Below are 17,363 nucleotides of genomic sequence, written 5' to 3'. Positions count from 1 at the left end.
ACATTACGACATAACGGATTGCAATCCTGCAGTGCCCGCAAGGTCCCCCTGCTCCGGAAGGCACATGTGACGGCCCGTCTGAAGTTTGCCAGTGAACACCTGGATGATGCCGAGGGTGATTGGGAGAAGGTGCTGTGGTCAGATGAGACAAAAATTGAGCTCTTTGGCATGAACTCAACTCGCCGTGTTTGGAGGAAGAGAAATGCTGCCTATGACCCAAAGAACACCGTCCCCACTGTCAAGCATGGAGGTGGAAATGTTATGTTTTGGGGGTGTTTCTCTGCTAAGGGCACAGGACTACTTCACCGCATCAATGGGAGAATGGATGGGGCCATGTACCGTACAATTCTGAGTGACAACCTCCTTCCCTCCGCCAGGGCCTTAAAAATGGGTCGTGGCTGGGTCTTCCAGCACGACAATGACCCAAAACATACAGCCAAGGCAACAAAGGAGTGGCTCAGGAAGAAGCACATTAGGGTCATGGAGTGGCCTAGCCAGTCACCAGACCTTAATCCCATTGAAAACTTATGGAGGGAGCTGAAGCTGCGAGTTGCCAAGCGACAGCCCAGAACTCTTAATGATTTAGAGATGATCTGCAAAGAGGAGTGGACCAAAATTCCTCCTGACATGTGTGCAAACCTCATCATCAACTACAGAAGACGTCTGACCGCTGTGCTTGCCAACAAGGGTTTTGCCACCAAGTATTAGGTCTTGTTTGCCAGAGGGATTAAATACTTATTTCCCTCTGCAGAATGCAAATAAATTCATATACTTTCCACAATGTGATTTTCCGGATTTAATTTGTGATGTGCTATCTCTCACTGTTACCAATAACCTACCCTTCAATTATGGGCTGCTCATGTCTTTGTCAGTGGGCAAACTTACAAAATCAGCGAGGGATCAAATACTTATTTCCCCCACTGTATTTTCACTAGACAGAATTGATCGGTTTAACCCATACCTTTTCCCAGATTTAAGAATATTTCCCCGCAAGGTAAACACTCATTCTTGAAGGCGCACTTGCAAGTCAGTGCTCCTTCAAAATTGCGTAATTAATTTGTAACTCTTTTGGAGATGATAGAACTGTGCAGAATCTAAAACTGTCATCAAGATAAGGTTTTGACAGTTCTATTTCAGTTCTCATTGCTCTGATGATTTATTCTTAGGTTTTGTTGAGAGGAGTCAGAGCACAGATAATTTATCAGCATACAGAGGGACAGAAACTCACCAGGCTAAAGTCTAATAGTCTGGGATCTTATACCCTAACCAGATACATGCTTATGTGCCCCTAAATATTAATGTGTGTACTTTTATTTTTGTTGTTATAGTGGACTTCAGCATACAGGTTCTGAGCTCTGGGTCCTGGCCCTTTCAGCAGTCCTGCACATTTGCTCTCCCATCTGAGGTAAAAATGTTTTCTAGTCTTTTTTTTCTTTTCTTTATTTTTTTTTTTTTTTTAGATCTATGCTATTGTCTCTTGTTGAGCCACACTTCTTCCTCTTTTCTCATCAGAGAGCAGGGACTTTGAGTGAGTTTATTTTGGCAGACCAAGTACTGGCTTCTTAGGTGTCTTTTACTGATTGTAAATTTGAAGGGTCTGCCCCTCAGTGGTGGTAGTTCTTTCAAAAAGGAGCATGAAGTGCTGCCTCCATAAGATAGCCAAGTCCTGTGGACAAGAGATGTGAAGGTGGATGAAGTATGCTACCATCCGAAATCACTCAAGACCATTGTGACATTTATCTTTGTGTTTTAAAACAATAGTATAGAACTTTTTGAAGTGAGCTTTAGGTTTCTCAGAACGGATACAACTTTTTCTGTTAGTGTGAGAAGCTTACTTGCATACCTTAAGTTCAACAGTTCAAAGTTTAATGTTAAATTGCTTGTGATGCTTCATTTAGGAGTGGGATAAGATATGTGGGCCTTCCAGGAGTTGAAAATGGGGGTTATGGTGTAAGAGGGAGGAGAATGGGTATAATTTTGCTATATAGACTCTGAGGGTCATAACAACCAAGGCCCTTAGATAGTTATACAAGTCAAGAAGTTAGGTTTGTGGGTGTAATGGGAAGGGGGATATGTTGCACGTTTTTTGATTATGGACTTCGATGACAGCTTTGCGTACGTGATGTTCGCATTGCAATACACGTTAGGGGAGGTCTGCTCAGCTGTGTGTGTGTGGGGGGGGGGGGGGGGGGGGAGGAAAAGATCAGCAGTCATCAGCATTTTGTTACATAACCCAGATGTCGGTTCTTCTGTTATTGCTCTTGCATTATTTTATTTTTCAGTAGCCATCAATAAAATTGTTTTAACATTAAACAGCTTAAACTTTTTTTTTAACTGCCCTTTTTAAATCTGATTTCCATTTAATTACAGGTAATCCTAGAAATAAAACAAAATAAAACATGGAAAAGAAAATAAGATGATACCTTTTTTATTGGACATAACTTAATACATTTCTTGATTAGCTATCGAAGGTTGCCCTTCTTCGTCAGATCGGAAATAAGCAAAGGTGTGCTGCTGCGGCTAGGAAAGCGAATAGAATGTTGGGTATTATTAGGAAAGGTATAAGAAACAGGTATGAGGATGTTATAATGCCGTTGTATCGCTCCATGGTGCGACCGCACCTTGAGTACTGTGTTCAATTCTGGTCGCCGCATCTCAAGAAAGATATAGTAGAATTGGAAAAGGTGCAGCGAAGGGCGACTAAAATGATAGCGGGGATAGGACGACTTCCCTATGAAGAAAGACTAAGGAGGCTACGGCTTTTCAGCTTGCTCCAGTCCGGCTCTCCTCTGCTCCAGCTGGCTCCAGTCCATCTGCTTCTCGTTCTAGTCCGCCTGATCCAGCTTGCTCCAGTCCGCCTGATCCAGCTTGCTCCAGCCCATCTGCTCCAGCTTGTTCCAGTCCCGCCTGATCCAGCGTGTTCCAGTCCATCTCTCCCTGCTTACTCAGCTCTCCTCTGCTCCAGCTTGTTCCAGTCCATCTCCCCCAGCTTATTCCAGTCAGCTTGATCCAGTTTGTTCCAGCTTGCTCCATTCCTGCTGCTCAGCTATCCCCTGCTCCAGCCTGTTCCAATCCATGTTCTCCAGCTTGTTCCAGTCCGCCTGATCTTGCCTGTTCCAGCTTGCGCCAGTCCTGCTGCTGTTACTCTGCTCCAGCCTGTTTCAGTCCATCTGCTACAATTTGTCCCAGTCCGCCCGACCCAGCTTGCTCCAGCTTATTCCAGTCCTGCCGCTCAGCACTTCTCTGCCGCTCAGCACTCCTCCACTCCAGCTTGTTCCAGCCCGCCTGATCCAGCTTGTTCCAATCCGTCTGTTCCAGCTTGTTCCAGTTGCCTGCTACTCCGCCCTCTTCTGCTCCAATTTATTCCAGCTTGTTCCAGTCCTGCCGCTGAGATCTCCAATACTTAGCTGTCCGCTGCTCCAGCTTGTTCCAGTCACATCGCATCAGCCCCAGCCTGCCTGCCTGCTAGCACATCAACCAATCCGCCTGCTTGCCAGCCCATCAACTTGCCTGCTTGTCAGCCCATCAACTACCTGCCTTCAAACCCACACAACTACCTACCTGCCTCCCCACCTGTCGGCTCGCCAGCTTATCAACTTGCCTGCCAGCTCACCCATCAACTACTCATGGCCCCTATACACAGTCTTTTCCTTGCCCTGTCCCTTCCTAATCTTTTCCCCCTCCCCCTACCGCTGTCCATCGCAGAAACTCACTGCCCATCATGACCTCTCCCGTCCTGCTCACTACTACAATACCCTACCCACCCCCGTCCCTCATCACCTCACCATCTCTCCTATCCCCCTCCTCCTTCCTAGCTCTCTACCTTCAACACTTCCTTCCTGCCATTAACCCATCCCCACTCCTCCTTAGCACATCCCGTCTTCGTCGCCCTACCTCCCCCACCCTCCGCACTCTCTTGCTCCATCTCCTGCTATCCGCGGGAGACATCAATCCCAATCCAGGTCCCCCACACCTGTCCTCGTCCTATCCATGCAAACGATTCCGTGATGTCTCCAATCTCATCTCTATTCCCCTCCTCCCCCCTCTTCCCTCCCCTTCTCATGTGCCCTGTGGAATGGCTGCTCGATCTGCAACAAGCTTTCCTTCACCCATGATCTCTTCATCTCCCGTTCCCTCCAACTGCTCGCCCTAACTGAAACCTGGATCACCCCCGACGACTCTGCCTCAGTCGCGGCCCTGTGCCATGGAGGCTATCTTTTCTCCCACACTCCCCGCCCAGTTGGCCGCGGAGGAGGCGTCGGGTTTCTACTTTCGCCCTCCTGTAGTTTTCAACCCCTCCTCCCACCGCAGTCTCACTGCTTCTCATCCTTTGAAGTCCACTCCATCCGTCTATTCTACCCGCTGCCACTCAGAGTTGCAGTCATTTTCCGCCCCCCTGATAAGTCCCTCCCTTCCTTCCTTACCGACTTCGATGCCTGGCTCTCCGTTTTTCTTGAACCCTCATCTCTGTCCCTCATTCTTGGAGACTTTAATATACACGCTGATGACCCATCCGACTCCTACGCTTCTCAGTTCCTCACTCTGACATCCTCCTTCAGCCTCCAGCTGAGCTCCACCACCCCCACTCACCAAACTGGCCATTGCCTTGACCTCGTCCTCTCCTCTACCTGCTCTCACTCTCCAATTTCTGCGCCTCTGCTCGTCCTCTCTCAGATCATCACCTGATCACCTTCACACTTCATCACCCTCCCCCTCAGTCCCGCCCAACATTAACTACTACTTTCAGGAATCTCCAGGCTGTTGACTCTCCCACCTTATCCTCTTGTATCTCTAATCTCCTCTCTTCCATCATGTCATCCGAGTCTGTCGACAAGGCTGTCTCTGCTTACAATGCCACTCTCTCTTCTGCCCTGGACATCCTTGCACCATCCATCTCCCGCCCCACAAGGCGTACTAATCCACAGCCCTGGTTGACCCCTTGCATCCGATATCTTCGCTCCTGCGCCCGATCTGCTGAACGCCTCTGGAGGAAATCTTGCACCCATACCGACTTCATTCACTACAAATTCATGCTATCCTCCTTCCAGTCGTCCCTATTCCTTGCCAAACAGGACTACTACACCCAATTGACTAATTCTCTTGGCTCCAACCCTCGTCATCTCTTTCCCATCCTTAACTCCCTCCTCAAAGTGCCCTCCGCTCCCACCCACCCCCTCACTCTCTCCTCAATCACTGGCTGACTACTTCCGCGACAAGGTACAAAAGATCAATCTCGAATTCACTACCAAGCCACCTCCTCCTCTTCTCCCTTTAACCCTCTCCCTCAACCAACCAACCCAGGCCTCCTTCTCCTCTTTTCCTGATATCACTGAGGAGGAAACCGCCCACCTTCTTTCCTCCTCGAAATGCACCACCTGTTCCTCATCCCATCCCCACCAACTTACTAAACACCATCTCTTCTACTGTCACCCCCCCCCCCCCCCCCCCAATCTGTCATATCCTCAACCTCTCTCTTTCCACTGCAGCTGTCCCCGACACCTTCAAACATGCCATAGTCACACCACTTCTCAAAAAACCATCACTAGACCCTACCGGTCCTTCCAACTACCGTCCCATCTCCCTCCTACCCTTCCTCTCCAAGAGCCGCTGCCTTGATTTTCTCTCCTCTCATGCCATCCTTGATCCGCTTCAATCCGGTTTTCACCCTCTTCACTCGACAGGAACGGCACTCACTAAAGTCTGTAATGACCTGTTCCTTGCCAGATCCAAAGGTCACTACTACTCCATCCTCATCCTCCTCGACCTATCCGCCGCTTTTGACACTGTCAATCATAATTTACTTCTTGCTACTCTATCCTCATTTGGGTTCCAGGGTTCTGTCCTCTCCTGGTTCTCTTATCTCTCCCACCGTACTTTCAGAGTACATTCTCATGGATCTTCCTCCACCCCCATCCCACTCTCTGTTGGGGTTCCTCAGGGATCTGTCCTTGGACCCCTTCTTTTTTCAATCTACACCTCTTTCCTGGGCTCGCTGATCTCATCTCATGGTTTCCAATATCATCTTTATGCCGACGACACCCAGTTTTATCTCTCCACACCAGACATCACTGCGAAAACCCAGGCCAAAGTATCAGCCTGCTTATCCGACATCGCCGCCTGGATGTCCAACTGCCACCTACTACTACTACTACTAACTAGCATTTCTAAAGCGCTACTAGGGTTACGCAGCGCTGTACAATTTAGACATAGAAGGACGGTCCCTGCTCAAAGAGCTTACAATCTAAAAGACAAGAGAACAATCTAAAGACAAGTGAACAATCTAGAGGACGAGTGAACAGTTAATCTGATAGAGTGGATAGATAGGGGCATTCTGTCTATCTAGAGCGGTTAGGCGCCGAAGGCAGCATAGAAGAGGTGAGTTTTAAGCAGAGATTTGAAGATGGGTAGGGAGGGGGCATGGCGTATGGGTAAAGGAAGATTGTTCCAGGCATAGGGTGAAGCAAGGCAGAATGAGCGGAGCCTGGAGTTGGCAGTGGTGGAGAAGGGTACTGAGAGAAGGGCTTTGTCCTGTGAGCGGAGGTTACGGGCGGGAACATAGGGGGAGATGAGGGTGGAGAGGTAGTGAGGAGCCGCAGACTGAGTGCACTTGTAGGTAAGGAGGAGGAGCTTGAATTGTATGCGATATCTGATTGGAAGCCAATGAAGTGATTTGAGGAGAGGGGTGATATGAGTATATCGGTTTTGGCGGAATATAAGACGTGCAGCAGCGTACTGAACTGATTGAAGGGGGAATAGATGGCTGAGTGGGAGGCCGGTGAGGAGTAAGTTGCAGTAATCAAGGCGAGAGGTAATGAGAGCGTGGACGAGAGTTCTGGTGGTGTGCTCAGAGAGGAAAGGGCGAATTTTGCTGATGTTGAAGAGGAAGAAGCGACAGGTCTTGGCAGTCTGTTGGATATGCGCAGAGAAGGAGAGGGAGGAGTCAAAGATGACTCCGAGGTTGCGGGCAGATGGGACGGGGAGGATGAGGGTGTTATCAACAGAGATAGAGAGTGGAGGAAGAGGAGAAGTGGGTTTGGGAGGAAAGACGAGGAGCTCGGTCTTGGACATGTTCAGCTTCAGGTGGCGGTTGGACATCCATGCCGCGATGTCGGATAAACAGGCCGATACCTTGGCCTGGGTCACCGCGGTGATGTCAGGTGTGGAGAGGTATAGCTGAGTGTCATCGGCATAAAGATGATACTGGAAACCATGAGACGAGATCAGCGAGCCCAGGGAAGAGGTGTAGATTGAGAAGAGAAGGGGTCCAAGGACAGATCCCTGGGGAACTCCAACACATAGTGGGATGGGAGTGGAGGAAGATCCATGGGAGTGTACCCTGAAAGTGCGGTGGGAGAGATAAGAGGAGAACCAGGAGAGGACAGGGCCTTGGAATCCAAAAGAGGATAACGTGGCAAGAAGTAAATCATGGTTGACAGTGTCAAACGCGGCGGAAAGATCGAGGAGGATGAGGATGGAGTAATGACCTCTGGATTTGGCCAGGAGCAGGTCATTGCAAACTTTAGAGAGTGCTGTTTCTGTCGAGTGCAGAGGGCGAAAACCGGATTGAAGTGGATCGAGGATGTCATGAGAGGAGAGAAAATCAAGGCAGCGGCAGTGAACGGCGCGCTCAAGTAATTTGGAAAGGAAGGGTAAAAGAGAGATGGGGCGGTAGTTAGAGGGGCAGGTAGGGTCACGTGAAGGTTTTTTTAGGAGAGGTGTGACAACAGCGTGTTTGAAGGTGTCAGGGACAGTTGCCGTGGAGAGAGAGAGGTTGAGGATGCGACAGATGGCGGGGGTGACAGTATGGGAGATAGTGTTGAGTAGGTTGGTGGGGATGGGATCAGAGGAACAGGTGGTGCATTTCGAGGAGGAAAGAAGGCGGGAAGTTTCATCCTCGGTGATCTCAGGAAAGGAGGAGAAGGAGACCTGGGTAGGTTGGTTGAGGGAGAGGGTTAAAGGGTGAAGGGGAGGTGGAGGTTTGGTCGTGAACTCAAGGTTGATCTTTTGCACTTTGTCGCGGAAGTAGTCGGCCAGTGATTGAGGAGAGAGAGAAGGGGGAGTAGGAGCGGGGGGCACTTTTAGGAGGGAGTTAAGGGTGGTGAAGAGACGACGAGGGTTGGAGCTGAGAGAATTGGTCAATTGGGTGTAGTAGTCCTGTTTTGCACGGAATAGGGAGGAGTGGAGGGAGGATAGCATGAATTTGTAGTGGAGGAAGTCTGAAAGGGTACGAGATTTCCTCCAGAGGCGCTCAGCGGATCGGGTGCAGGAGCGAAGGTAACGGATGCAAGGAGTCAGCCAGGGCTGGGGATTGGTGCGCTTTGTGGGACGGGAGATGGATGGCGCGAGGGTGTCCAAAGCAGAGGAGAGAGCGGTATTGTAAGCGGAGACCGCTGTGTCGACAGTTACGAGGGACGTGATGGAGGGGAGGAGATTAGAGATAGTAGATGATAGGGTGGAGGGGTCAATAGCCTGGAGGTTCCTGGAGGTGGTGGTTAAAGTTGGACGGGGTGGAGGGGGGGGGGGAGTGAAGAAGTGTGAATGTGATCAGGTGATGGTCGGAGAGAGGAAGAGCTGAGACGTGGAAATTGGAGGGTGAGCCGGAGGAGGAGAGGACGAGGTCAAGACAATGTCCGTCACGGTGAGTAGGGGTGGTGGAGCACAGCTGGAGGTTGAAGGAGGATGTTAGGGTGAGGAACTTAGAAGTATGGGGGTCGGATAGGTCATCAGCATGTACGTTAAAGTCTCCGAGAATGAGGGACGGAGATGAGGGGTCAAGAAAGACAGAGAGCCAAGCATCAAAGTCGGTAAGGAAGGAAGGGAAGGATTTATCCGGGGGGGCGGTAAATGACTGCCACTCTGAGTGGTAGCGGGTAAAATAGCCGGATGGAATGGACTTCGAAGGATGGGAAGCAGTGCGATTGCGGTAGGTGGAGGGGTTGGAAACTACAGGAGGGTGATAGTAGTAGCCCAACGCCTCCGCCGCGGCCGATTGGGCGGGGCGTGTGGGAGAAGAGATAGCCTCCATGGCAGAGGGCTGCAACTGAGGCAGAGTCTTCCGGGGAGATCCAGGTTTCGGTTAGGGCGAGCAGTTGAAGGGAGCGAGAGATAAAGAGATCGTGGGTGAGAGGCAGTTTGTTGCAGACTGAGTGGGCATTCCACAAGGCGCATGAGAAGGGGAGGGAGGAGGGGGGAAGGAGGGGAATAGAGACGAGATTGGAAACATCCCGGGACCGTTCACAAGGATAGGATGGGGACAGGTGGGGGGGACCCGGATTAGGGTTAATGTCTCCTGCGGATAGCAGGAGGAGGAGCAAGAGAGTGCGGAGGAGGGTGGGGGAGGTCGGGCGACGAAGGCGACGAAGACGGGGTGTACTTAGGAGGAAAGGGGATGGGTTAATGGCAGGAAGGAAGTGCTGAAGGTTGAGAGCCAGGAAGGAGGAGGGGGACAAGAGGGATGGTGAGGTGAGGGATGGAGGTGAATAGGGTATTGTGGTTGCGGGCAGGGTGGGAGGGCAGCGGGTAGTTCTAATGGTAGACAGTGGGAGTGGGGGGGAAAGAAGATTAGGAAGGGACAGGGCAAGGAAGAGAACATGGACAGGGGCCATAGGTAGTGACTGAGGTGTAGCAGGTGACTATATAGTGACTGAGGTGTTGAGCAGTTAACAAGTGTTGGTGGGTGAGTCTGTAATGACTGAAGTATTAGGCAGATAGATAGGGCTTGAAGCAAGGTTTTGGGTTGGCGATTAGGTAAGTCTATGGCTGAAAATCTGGCAGGCAGGTAGGTAAGTCAATGGCTGGTTTTGGGTTGGCGATTAGGTAAGTCTATGGCTGAAAATCTGGCAGGCAGGTAGGTAAGTCAATGGCTGAGCAGGCAGGTTGATTGGCTAGCAGGCAGGCGGGAACAGGTGATTGGCTAGCAGACAGGTTGATTGGCTAGGGGCTGGATCAGGCGAGTTGAAACATGGTGGAGCAGATGGACTGGAACAAGCAGGCTGGAGCATGTGGACTGGAACAGGCAGGCTGGAGCATATGGACTGGAGCTAGCAGGGGATGCAGGTTCAGGCAGACTGGAACACGTTGGAGCAGCTGGACTGGAACATGCTAGAGCAGCTGGGACAGGCAGGCTGGAACACGCTGGAGCTGATGGACTGGAGCAAGCAGGCTGGAGCAGATGGATTGGAGGGAGCAGGGAGAAGCTGGGTCAGGGGACTGGAACAAGTTGGAGCAGACGGACTGGGAGAGGCTGGGGGAAGCTGGAATAGACGGACTGGAACAAGCTGGAGCCGATGGACTGGAGCAGCCAGGGAGAAGCAGGATCGGGCAGGCTGGAGTAGATGAACAGGCAAGAAGTAGCTGGATCAGATGAACTGGAACAAGCTGGAGCCGATGGACTGGAGCAGCCAGGGAGAAGCAGGATCAGGCAGGCTGGAGTAGATGAACAGGCAGGAAGTAGCTGGAACAGATGAACTGGAACAAGCTGGAGCCGATGGAACAATCTGGAGCCGATGGACTGGAGCAGCCAGGGAGAAGCAGGATCAGGCTGGCAGGAGAAGATGAATAAGTAGGAAGAGGCTGGATCAGTTGAACTGGAACAAGCTGGAGCCGATGGGACAAGCTGGAGCCGATGGACTGGATCTGGCAGGCTGGAGCAGGCTGGACTGGGGCAGCCAGGGAGAAGCAGGATCAGGCTAGCTGGAGCAAGCTGGGGTAGTTGGACCGGGGCAAGCAGGAGGATGTTGGATCAGGTAAACTGGATCAAGCTGTAGTTGGTGGACTGGAGCAGGCAGGGAGAGGCAGGATCTGGCAGGCTGGAGCAGGCTGGACTGGAGCAGCCAGGGAGAAGCAGGATCAGGCAGGTTGGAGCAAGCTGGGGTAGATGGACCGGGGCAGGCAAGCAGGGAGAAGCTGGATCGTGCGGATCGGAGCAAGCTGGAGCAGCTGGGCTGCCACACACGCCGCCCTCAGAGCAAGAGAGCAGATTGAGTGCTCGTGGAAGTCAGCGCCGCAGGGACCAAAGGATTGTCACTCACTACATGCGGATAGGGGGCAGGCCGCGACCACGTGGCTGGTCGGGTAGTGTGGGGATCGGGCTACAGGGCCGGTCGCGCCGCGACGTAGGTGGACGAGCGCTCCCTTGTTATATCCACCTGGGTCGGCTGCACTGGCCTGAGACGGTCCCGGGCAATTCCTGCCGGGGAGCGCGGTGAATATGGGCGAGCACGGACAGATCCGGCAGACTCGGCGACCGGCACTGCGAGGCCGCCTCACACCCTGAGCCCCTACACCGCAGCGGGAGCGATGGAGAGCCGATCCTCGGATCCGGGTTCGCAGCGCGGATCCCGGGGTCAGCGAACTCAGCCTTTGAGCGGCGTCAAGCTTTAGTTCAGCCCGGTTGGTTCAGGCTGACCTGGGCAGTTCAGCTAAGCCCATGCGGTCATGTCTGGTCGGGGATGCGGCGCGGCCTTGAGGTTCAACAGGCAGATCGCCTCCGCCGGATTCGGGCTCAGCAATGCCACCCCGCAGTTCCCGCTGTTCCCCCGTCGGCTGTGGTTAGTTCTGGTCCACTTCAGTCCGGTTTTGGACGGCGTTGGATGGTCCAGGTAGGTCTGTTTCTTTTTGACCCGAGGAGCTCCTTATCTGAGCTCCTTACCTGTCGGCCATCTCACCTGAAACTGAACATGGCCAAAACCGAGCTCATTGTCTTTCCACCTAAACCCACTTCTCCTCTCCCTCCACTCTCTATTTCAGTCGACAACACCCTCATCTGCCCGCAACCTCGGAGTCATTTTCTACTCCTCCCTCTCCTTCTCTGCCCATATCCAGCAGACAGCCAAAACCTGTCACTTCTTTCTCTATAACATCAACAAAATTCGCCCCCTCCTCTCCGAGCACACCACCTGAACTTTCATCCACTCTCTCATCACCTCTCGCCTTGACTACTGCAACCTGCTCCTCACTGGCCTCCCTCTTAACCATCTATCCCCCCCTTCAATCCGTTCAGAACTCTGCTCCCCATCTTATTTTCCACCTAGACCGATATGCTCATATCACCCCTCTCCTCAAGTCACTTCACTGGCTTCCGATCAGGTACCGCATACAATTCAAGCTTCTCCTACTAACCTACAAATGCACTCAATCTGCAGCCCCCCATTATCTCTCTACCCTCATCTCCCCCTACGCCCCTACCCGTAACCTCCGCTCACAGGACAAATCCCTCCTCTCAGTACCCTTCTCCACCACTGCCAACTCCAGGCTCCGCCCTTTCTGCCTCGCCTCACCCTATCCTTGGAATAAACTCCCTGAACCCATACACCAAGCCCCCTCCCTCCCATCTTCAAATCCTTGCTTAAAGCCCACCTCTTCAATGTCGCTTTTGGCACCTAACCGTTGACCTCTATCCAGGAAATCCAGATTGCCCCAATTTGATTGACTGCATTTTTGTCCTTTAGGTTGTATGTTCCTTTGAGCAGGGACTGGCCTTCTTTGTTAAATTGTACAGCGCTGCGTAACCCTAGCAGCGCTTTAGAAATGTTAAATAGTAGTAATAGTAGTATATAAAATATTGAGTGGAGTGGAACAGGTGGATGTGAAGCGTCTGTTCACGCTTTCCAAAAATACTAGGACTAGGGGGCATGCGATGAAACTACAGTGTAGTAAATTTTAAAAAAATCTGAGAAAATGTTTCTTCACCCAACGCATAATTAAACTCTGGAATTCGTTGCCGGAGAACATGGTGAAGGCGGTTAGCTTAGCACAGTTTAAAAAGGGGTTAGACGGTTTTCTAAAGGACAAGTCCATAAACCACTACTAAATGGACTTGGGAAAAATCCACAATTCCAGGAATAACATGTATAGAATGTTTGTACGTTTGGGAAGCTCACCAGGTGCCCTTGGCCTGGATTGGCCGCTGTCGTGGACAGGATGCTGGGCTTGATGGACCTTTTGGTCTTTTCCCAGTGTGGCATTACTTATGTACTAAGGTTGGAGGATGACAGTATATATAAGTGAAACATCAAAGCATTTCAGTGACAGTCTAACAGGATGTGGGTGAACAGATGAGAGACCGGGAGATATGCATGGGAACATCAAATCATTTCAGTGACAGTCTTAACGGGATGGGGTTGGATAGGTGAGATATGCATGGAGACAGGAGGGTGACAGAGCAGTACAGCTTTATGGTTTATAATGAGCTAGAAAACCCAGATCTTTGTTAAGTCCTGTCTGGTGGGTGTCAAAATATTTAATCATTCTGACTTCAGAGGTCTTACGTTCCTGTATTGTTTTAAAGTTACCTTTCAGGATTCTTATATGAAATCACTGGTACAGTGTTCTGGTTTTGTATAGTGTTGCCCCACAGGCGTGGCATCCTGGCTGGCACTGGCATTTTTCATGTGATGTCTATGTAAATTAAATCTTGTCTTTAGCATCTGGCTTGTTTCTCCAATATAGCATCCTTTGTCACATTTTTTACACTGAATGATGTATACCACATTGGAAGATGAGCATGTAAAGGATTCCTTTATGTTGAATATTTTTCCTTTGTGAATGACATGTGGTGTCCTGTGAAATGTTTTGGCATAGCTTGCAGCTGGATATATTGCAAGGATGTGTGCCATTCTCTTCTTTTTGAGTCTGTGTTGGGAGCTTACTTCTGATTAGCTTGTGTTTTAAGTTGGGTGGCAGTCAGAAAGCCAGCATTGGTGGGGATGGGGATATCTCTTTCAGTAATTCATCCTCCTGGAGTAGAGGCTGAAGATCTTATATGATTTTTCTTAATTTTTCCAACTCTGGGTTGTATGTCACTATAAGGGGGATTCTGTCTGTGGCTTTTTTTTCTTTGTACTGTAGCAGATTTTCACTGGGTGTTTTGAGGGAGGAGGCAATATTCTTGGAGATTATTTTGGGGTTGTAGCCTTTCTGTTCAAAGGATGCAGTCAGGATTTCAAAGTGTCTGTCTCTGTCCCTTGGGTCAGAGCAGATACGGTGGTATCTTGTGGCTTGGCTGTAAATAATGGATCTTTTTGTATGTGAAGGGTGGAAGCTGGAGTTGTGGAGGTAGCTGCATCTGTCTGTGGGTTTCTTGTATATAGATGTTTGTATATAGCCATCGCTGTTTGAGACCGTGGTGTCCAAAAATTTTCTGGGGAGTAGTCAATTTTGAATCTGATTGTAGGATGGTATGTATTGAAGGAATTGTAAAATTCTTTGAGTTTCTTCCCCCTCAGTCCAAATCATAAAAATGTCATTGATGTACCGGTAGTATTTTAGGGGTTTGATGTTCCCATGCATATCTCCCGTTCTCTCACCTATCCACCCCCATCCTATTAGACTGTCACTGAAATGCTTTGATGTTTCACTTATATATACTGTCATCTACCAACATTTGCTTATTTCCGATCTGATGAAGAAGGGCAACCTTTGAAAGCTAATCAAAAAATGTATTATGTCCAATAAAAAAGGTATCATCTTATTTTCTTTTCCATGTTTTATTTTGTTTTATTTCTATTGATTACCACACCTCTCTACTCATTTAATTACAGAGATGTGTGTGCTTAAAGATTTTGAAAATGTTTACTTAGCTATGCCTACCATTGAGCAAATTGTTCTACTGTGGCAGATGATTATTAGGAACCAGTAGTGGTGGTGTTCTAATACTAATACTGTGGCATACAAGCAACACTTGGATTTGGGAAAGAGGGCTCTCCTAAATGAATGGAAGGAATATAGTTCAAACGAGAAAAGCTGACGCTTAAAGGAATGTTGGTTGTACTTTTGTAAGATATGGATATTGCTCTTATTCATGGATATTTATATCTGTTACATTGTTTTGTTTCATAGTTGTTTATCGTGCTCTTAGATGTTTGCAGTCTAAATGATTTTGTTGTGTTTTAATTAATTTTATTATTTTTATTTGCATTTAAAATTCATAACAAAATAAGATTAATTGTACACCGCATTGAAGTTATTCTTGAGTAGTCATACTTATTGAACATTAAACATTAGCAGCTCTTCATGAGCCTGTACATGGCTGGCACTTTGTGTAAGATTTCGCAGATGCCCCTAAGACAAATTTACCAAGCTGAGGATACTTCTGGGTAGAAGTAAGGAGTTTAGAAAACATATGATCAGATAAACCATTGATGCTTTTGAGACAGCATCAAGAGCTTCTGTCATGGCTGCGAGCTTAAGACCTCTGTTATTGAAAGCAGGAAAAACTTATTGACACGTGATACTCTGGAGAAAATCTCTTGAGTTAAGGTCGGATACAGCTACTAAGATGGACAGTGGTTTTTATAAAAAGCATATGGGGGACAGACTTAAAGATCTAAATACATGTATTCTGGAAGAAAGCGTGAGATACAGAAGATATGATACATTTAAATAGCTCTAAATGCAGAGGAGGTGGACCTTTTTCTGTTGAAAGGAAGCTGTGGAACGAGTAGTCATAGGATGAAGATGAAAGGGAAAGGACTCAAAGTAATTTAAGGAAGGGAGGGCGGGTGCACCGGACTTTGTGGGAATGGAGGGAGAGAGGGAGGAAGAGTGACACTGACCCTGGGGGTGGGGGAAGTAGGAAGATTGGGAGAGCAACACTGAATTTGGGAGGGGGAGGGAGGGAAAGAGACACAAGACCTTGTGGGGAGGGGGGGAGGGAAAACGACACAGGACCTTGGAGGGAAGGAAGGAAGGGAGGGAGGGAGGAAGAGTGACATGATCTTGTAAGAGGGGGAGAGGAAGGAAGGGCATGGGGTATGGGCCTTGGAAGCAAGGGAATGAAAGAGAAACAAGGATGGAGCTGGGGACTGATAGGGTAATGAGATTCAGTGGAGGGTAGATGAGGGCTAATAGGATGGGAATGGGGGGCTAAGGAAGTTGGTGAAAGATGGGGAAAGATAGGGGTTTAGGAGACTGGATATTAAGTAAGAGAGGGAGCAACGGTACAAGCTAATAGGTAGATGAGAAGTGAAATGGAGACTAAGCTGAGAGAAAGGAGGATAAACACAAAAGGGGGGGGGGCATGAAATGAAAGACAGATGTAGAGAAGGAAAGGAAGCCAAGAGAGAGAAGAAATGGAAACGCCAACATGGAAAAGAATTTAGAGAAGACTGACACATGGAAAGTGGAAAAGAGACAGGGACCAGCCCAGTTAGAAAAATAAAGTGCTCGGACAACGAAGGTAGAAAATAAATATTTTTATTTAATACTTTTTAAGGGCTGAGACGTGCCTGCTTTGTGAAATGTACATCTTTTCTATTTTTGTATTTTGCAGAGTGCAGGAGAAAATACATTTCTGTTTCTCTTTTACCAGTGTTTACACAGCTTACAGACTAGTCTGGCGTTCTTGAGGGAGATCTCATAAGTACATAGTACATAAGTAATGCCACACTGGGAAAAGACCAAGGGTCCATCAAGCCCAGCATCCTGTCCACAACAATGGCCAATCCAGGCCAAGGGCACCTGGCCAGCTTCCCATACGTACAAACAATTCTATACATGTTATTCCCGGAATTGTGGATTTTTCCCAAGTCCATTTAGTAGCGGTTTATGGACTTGTCCTTTAGGAAACCGTCTAACCCCCTTTTAAACTCTGCCAAGCTAACCGCCTTCACCACGTTCTCCGGCAACGAATTCCAGAGTTTAATTATGCGTTGGGTGAAGAACATTTTTCTCCGATTTGTTTTAAATTGACTACACTGTAGTTTCATCTCATGCCCCCTAGTCCTAGTATTTTTGGAAAGCGTGAACAGATGCTTCACATCCACCTGTTCCACTCCACTCATTATTTTATATACCTCTATCATGTCTCCCCTCAGCCGTCTCTTCTCCAAGCTGAAAAGCCCTAGCCTCCTTAGTCTTTCTTCATAGGGAAGTCGTCATTCCCGCTATCATTTTAGTTGCCCTTCGCTGCACCTTTACCAATTCCATTATATCTTTCTTGAGATGCGACAACCAGAATTGAACACAATACTCAAGGTGCGGTTGCACCATGGAGCTATATAACTGCATTATAACATCCTCACACCTGTTTTCCATACCTTTCCTAATAATACCCAACATTTTATTCGCTTTCCTAGCCGCAGCAGCACACTGAGCAGAAGGTTTCAGTGTATTATCGACGACGACACCCAGATGCCTTTCTTGGTCTGTAACTCCTAACGTGGAACCTTGCATGACGTAGCTATAATTCGGATTCTTTTTTCCCACATGCATCACTTTGCATTTGCTCACATTAAACGTCATCTGCCATTTAGCCGCCCAGTCTCATAAGGTCCTTCTGTAATTTTTCACAATCCTGTCACGAGTTAACGACTTTGAATAACTTTGTGTCATCAGCAAATTTAATTACCTCACTGGTTACTCCC

At 48.9% G+C, this 17,363-nt stretch overlaps 1 protein-coding gene across 1 annotated transcript in view; it reads left to right on the top strand.

Moving 5' to 3' along the window:
- Positions 1-17,363, top strand: part of CUL1 (cullin 1) — a 331,942-nt gene that overhangs the window by 268,048 nt on the left and 46,531 nt on the right. The window contains exon 15 of the mRNA XM_030203694.1: positions 1,329-1,405. Coding sequence (XP_030059554.1) covers positions 1,329-1,405 — 77 coding nt within the window. The remainder of the gene's footprint in view (positions 1-1,328; positions 1,406-17,363) is intronic.

Source organism: Microcaecilia unicolor, chromosome 1 (assembly GCF_901765095.1).
Source record: "Microcaecilia unicolor chromosome 1, aMicUni1.1, whole genome shotgun sequence".
NCBI lineage: Eukaryota > Metazoa > Chordata > Amphibia > Gymnophiona > Siphonopidae > Microcaecilia > Microcaecilia unicolor.
Note: the sequence above shows the minus strand (reverse complement) of the source record. Positions and strands in the feature narration are given on the sequence as shown.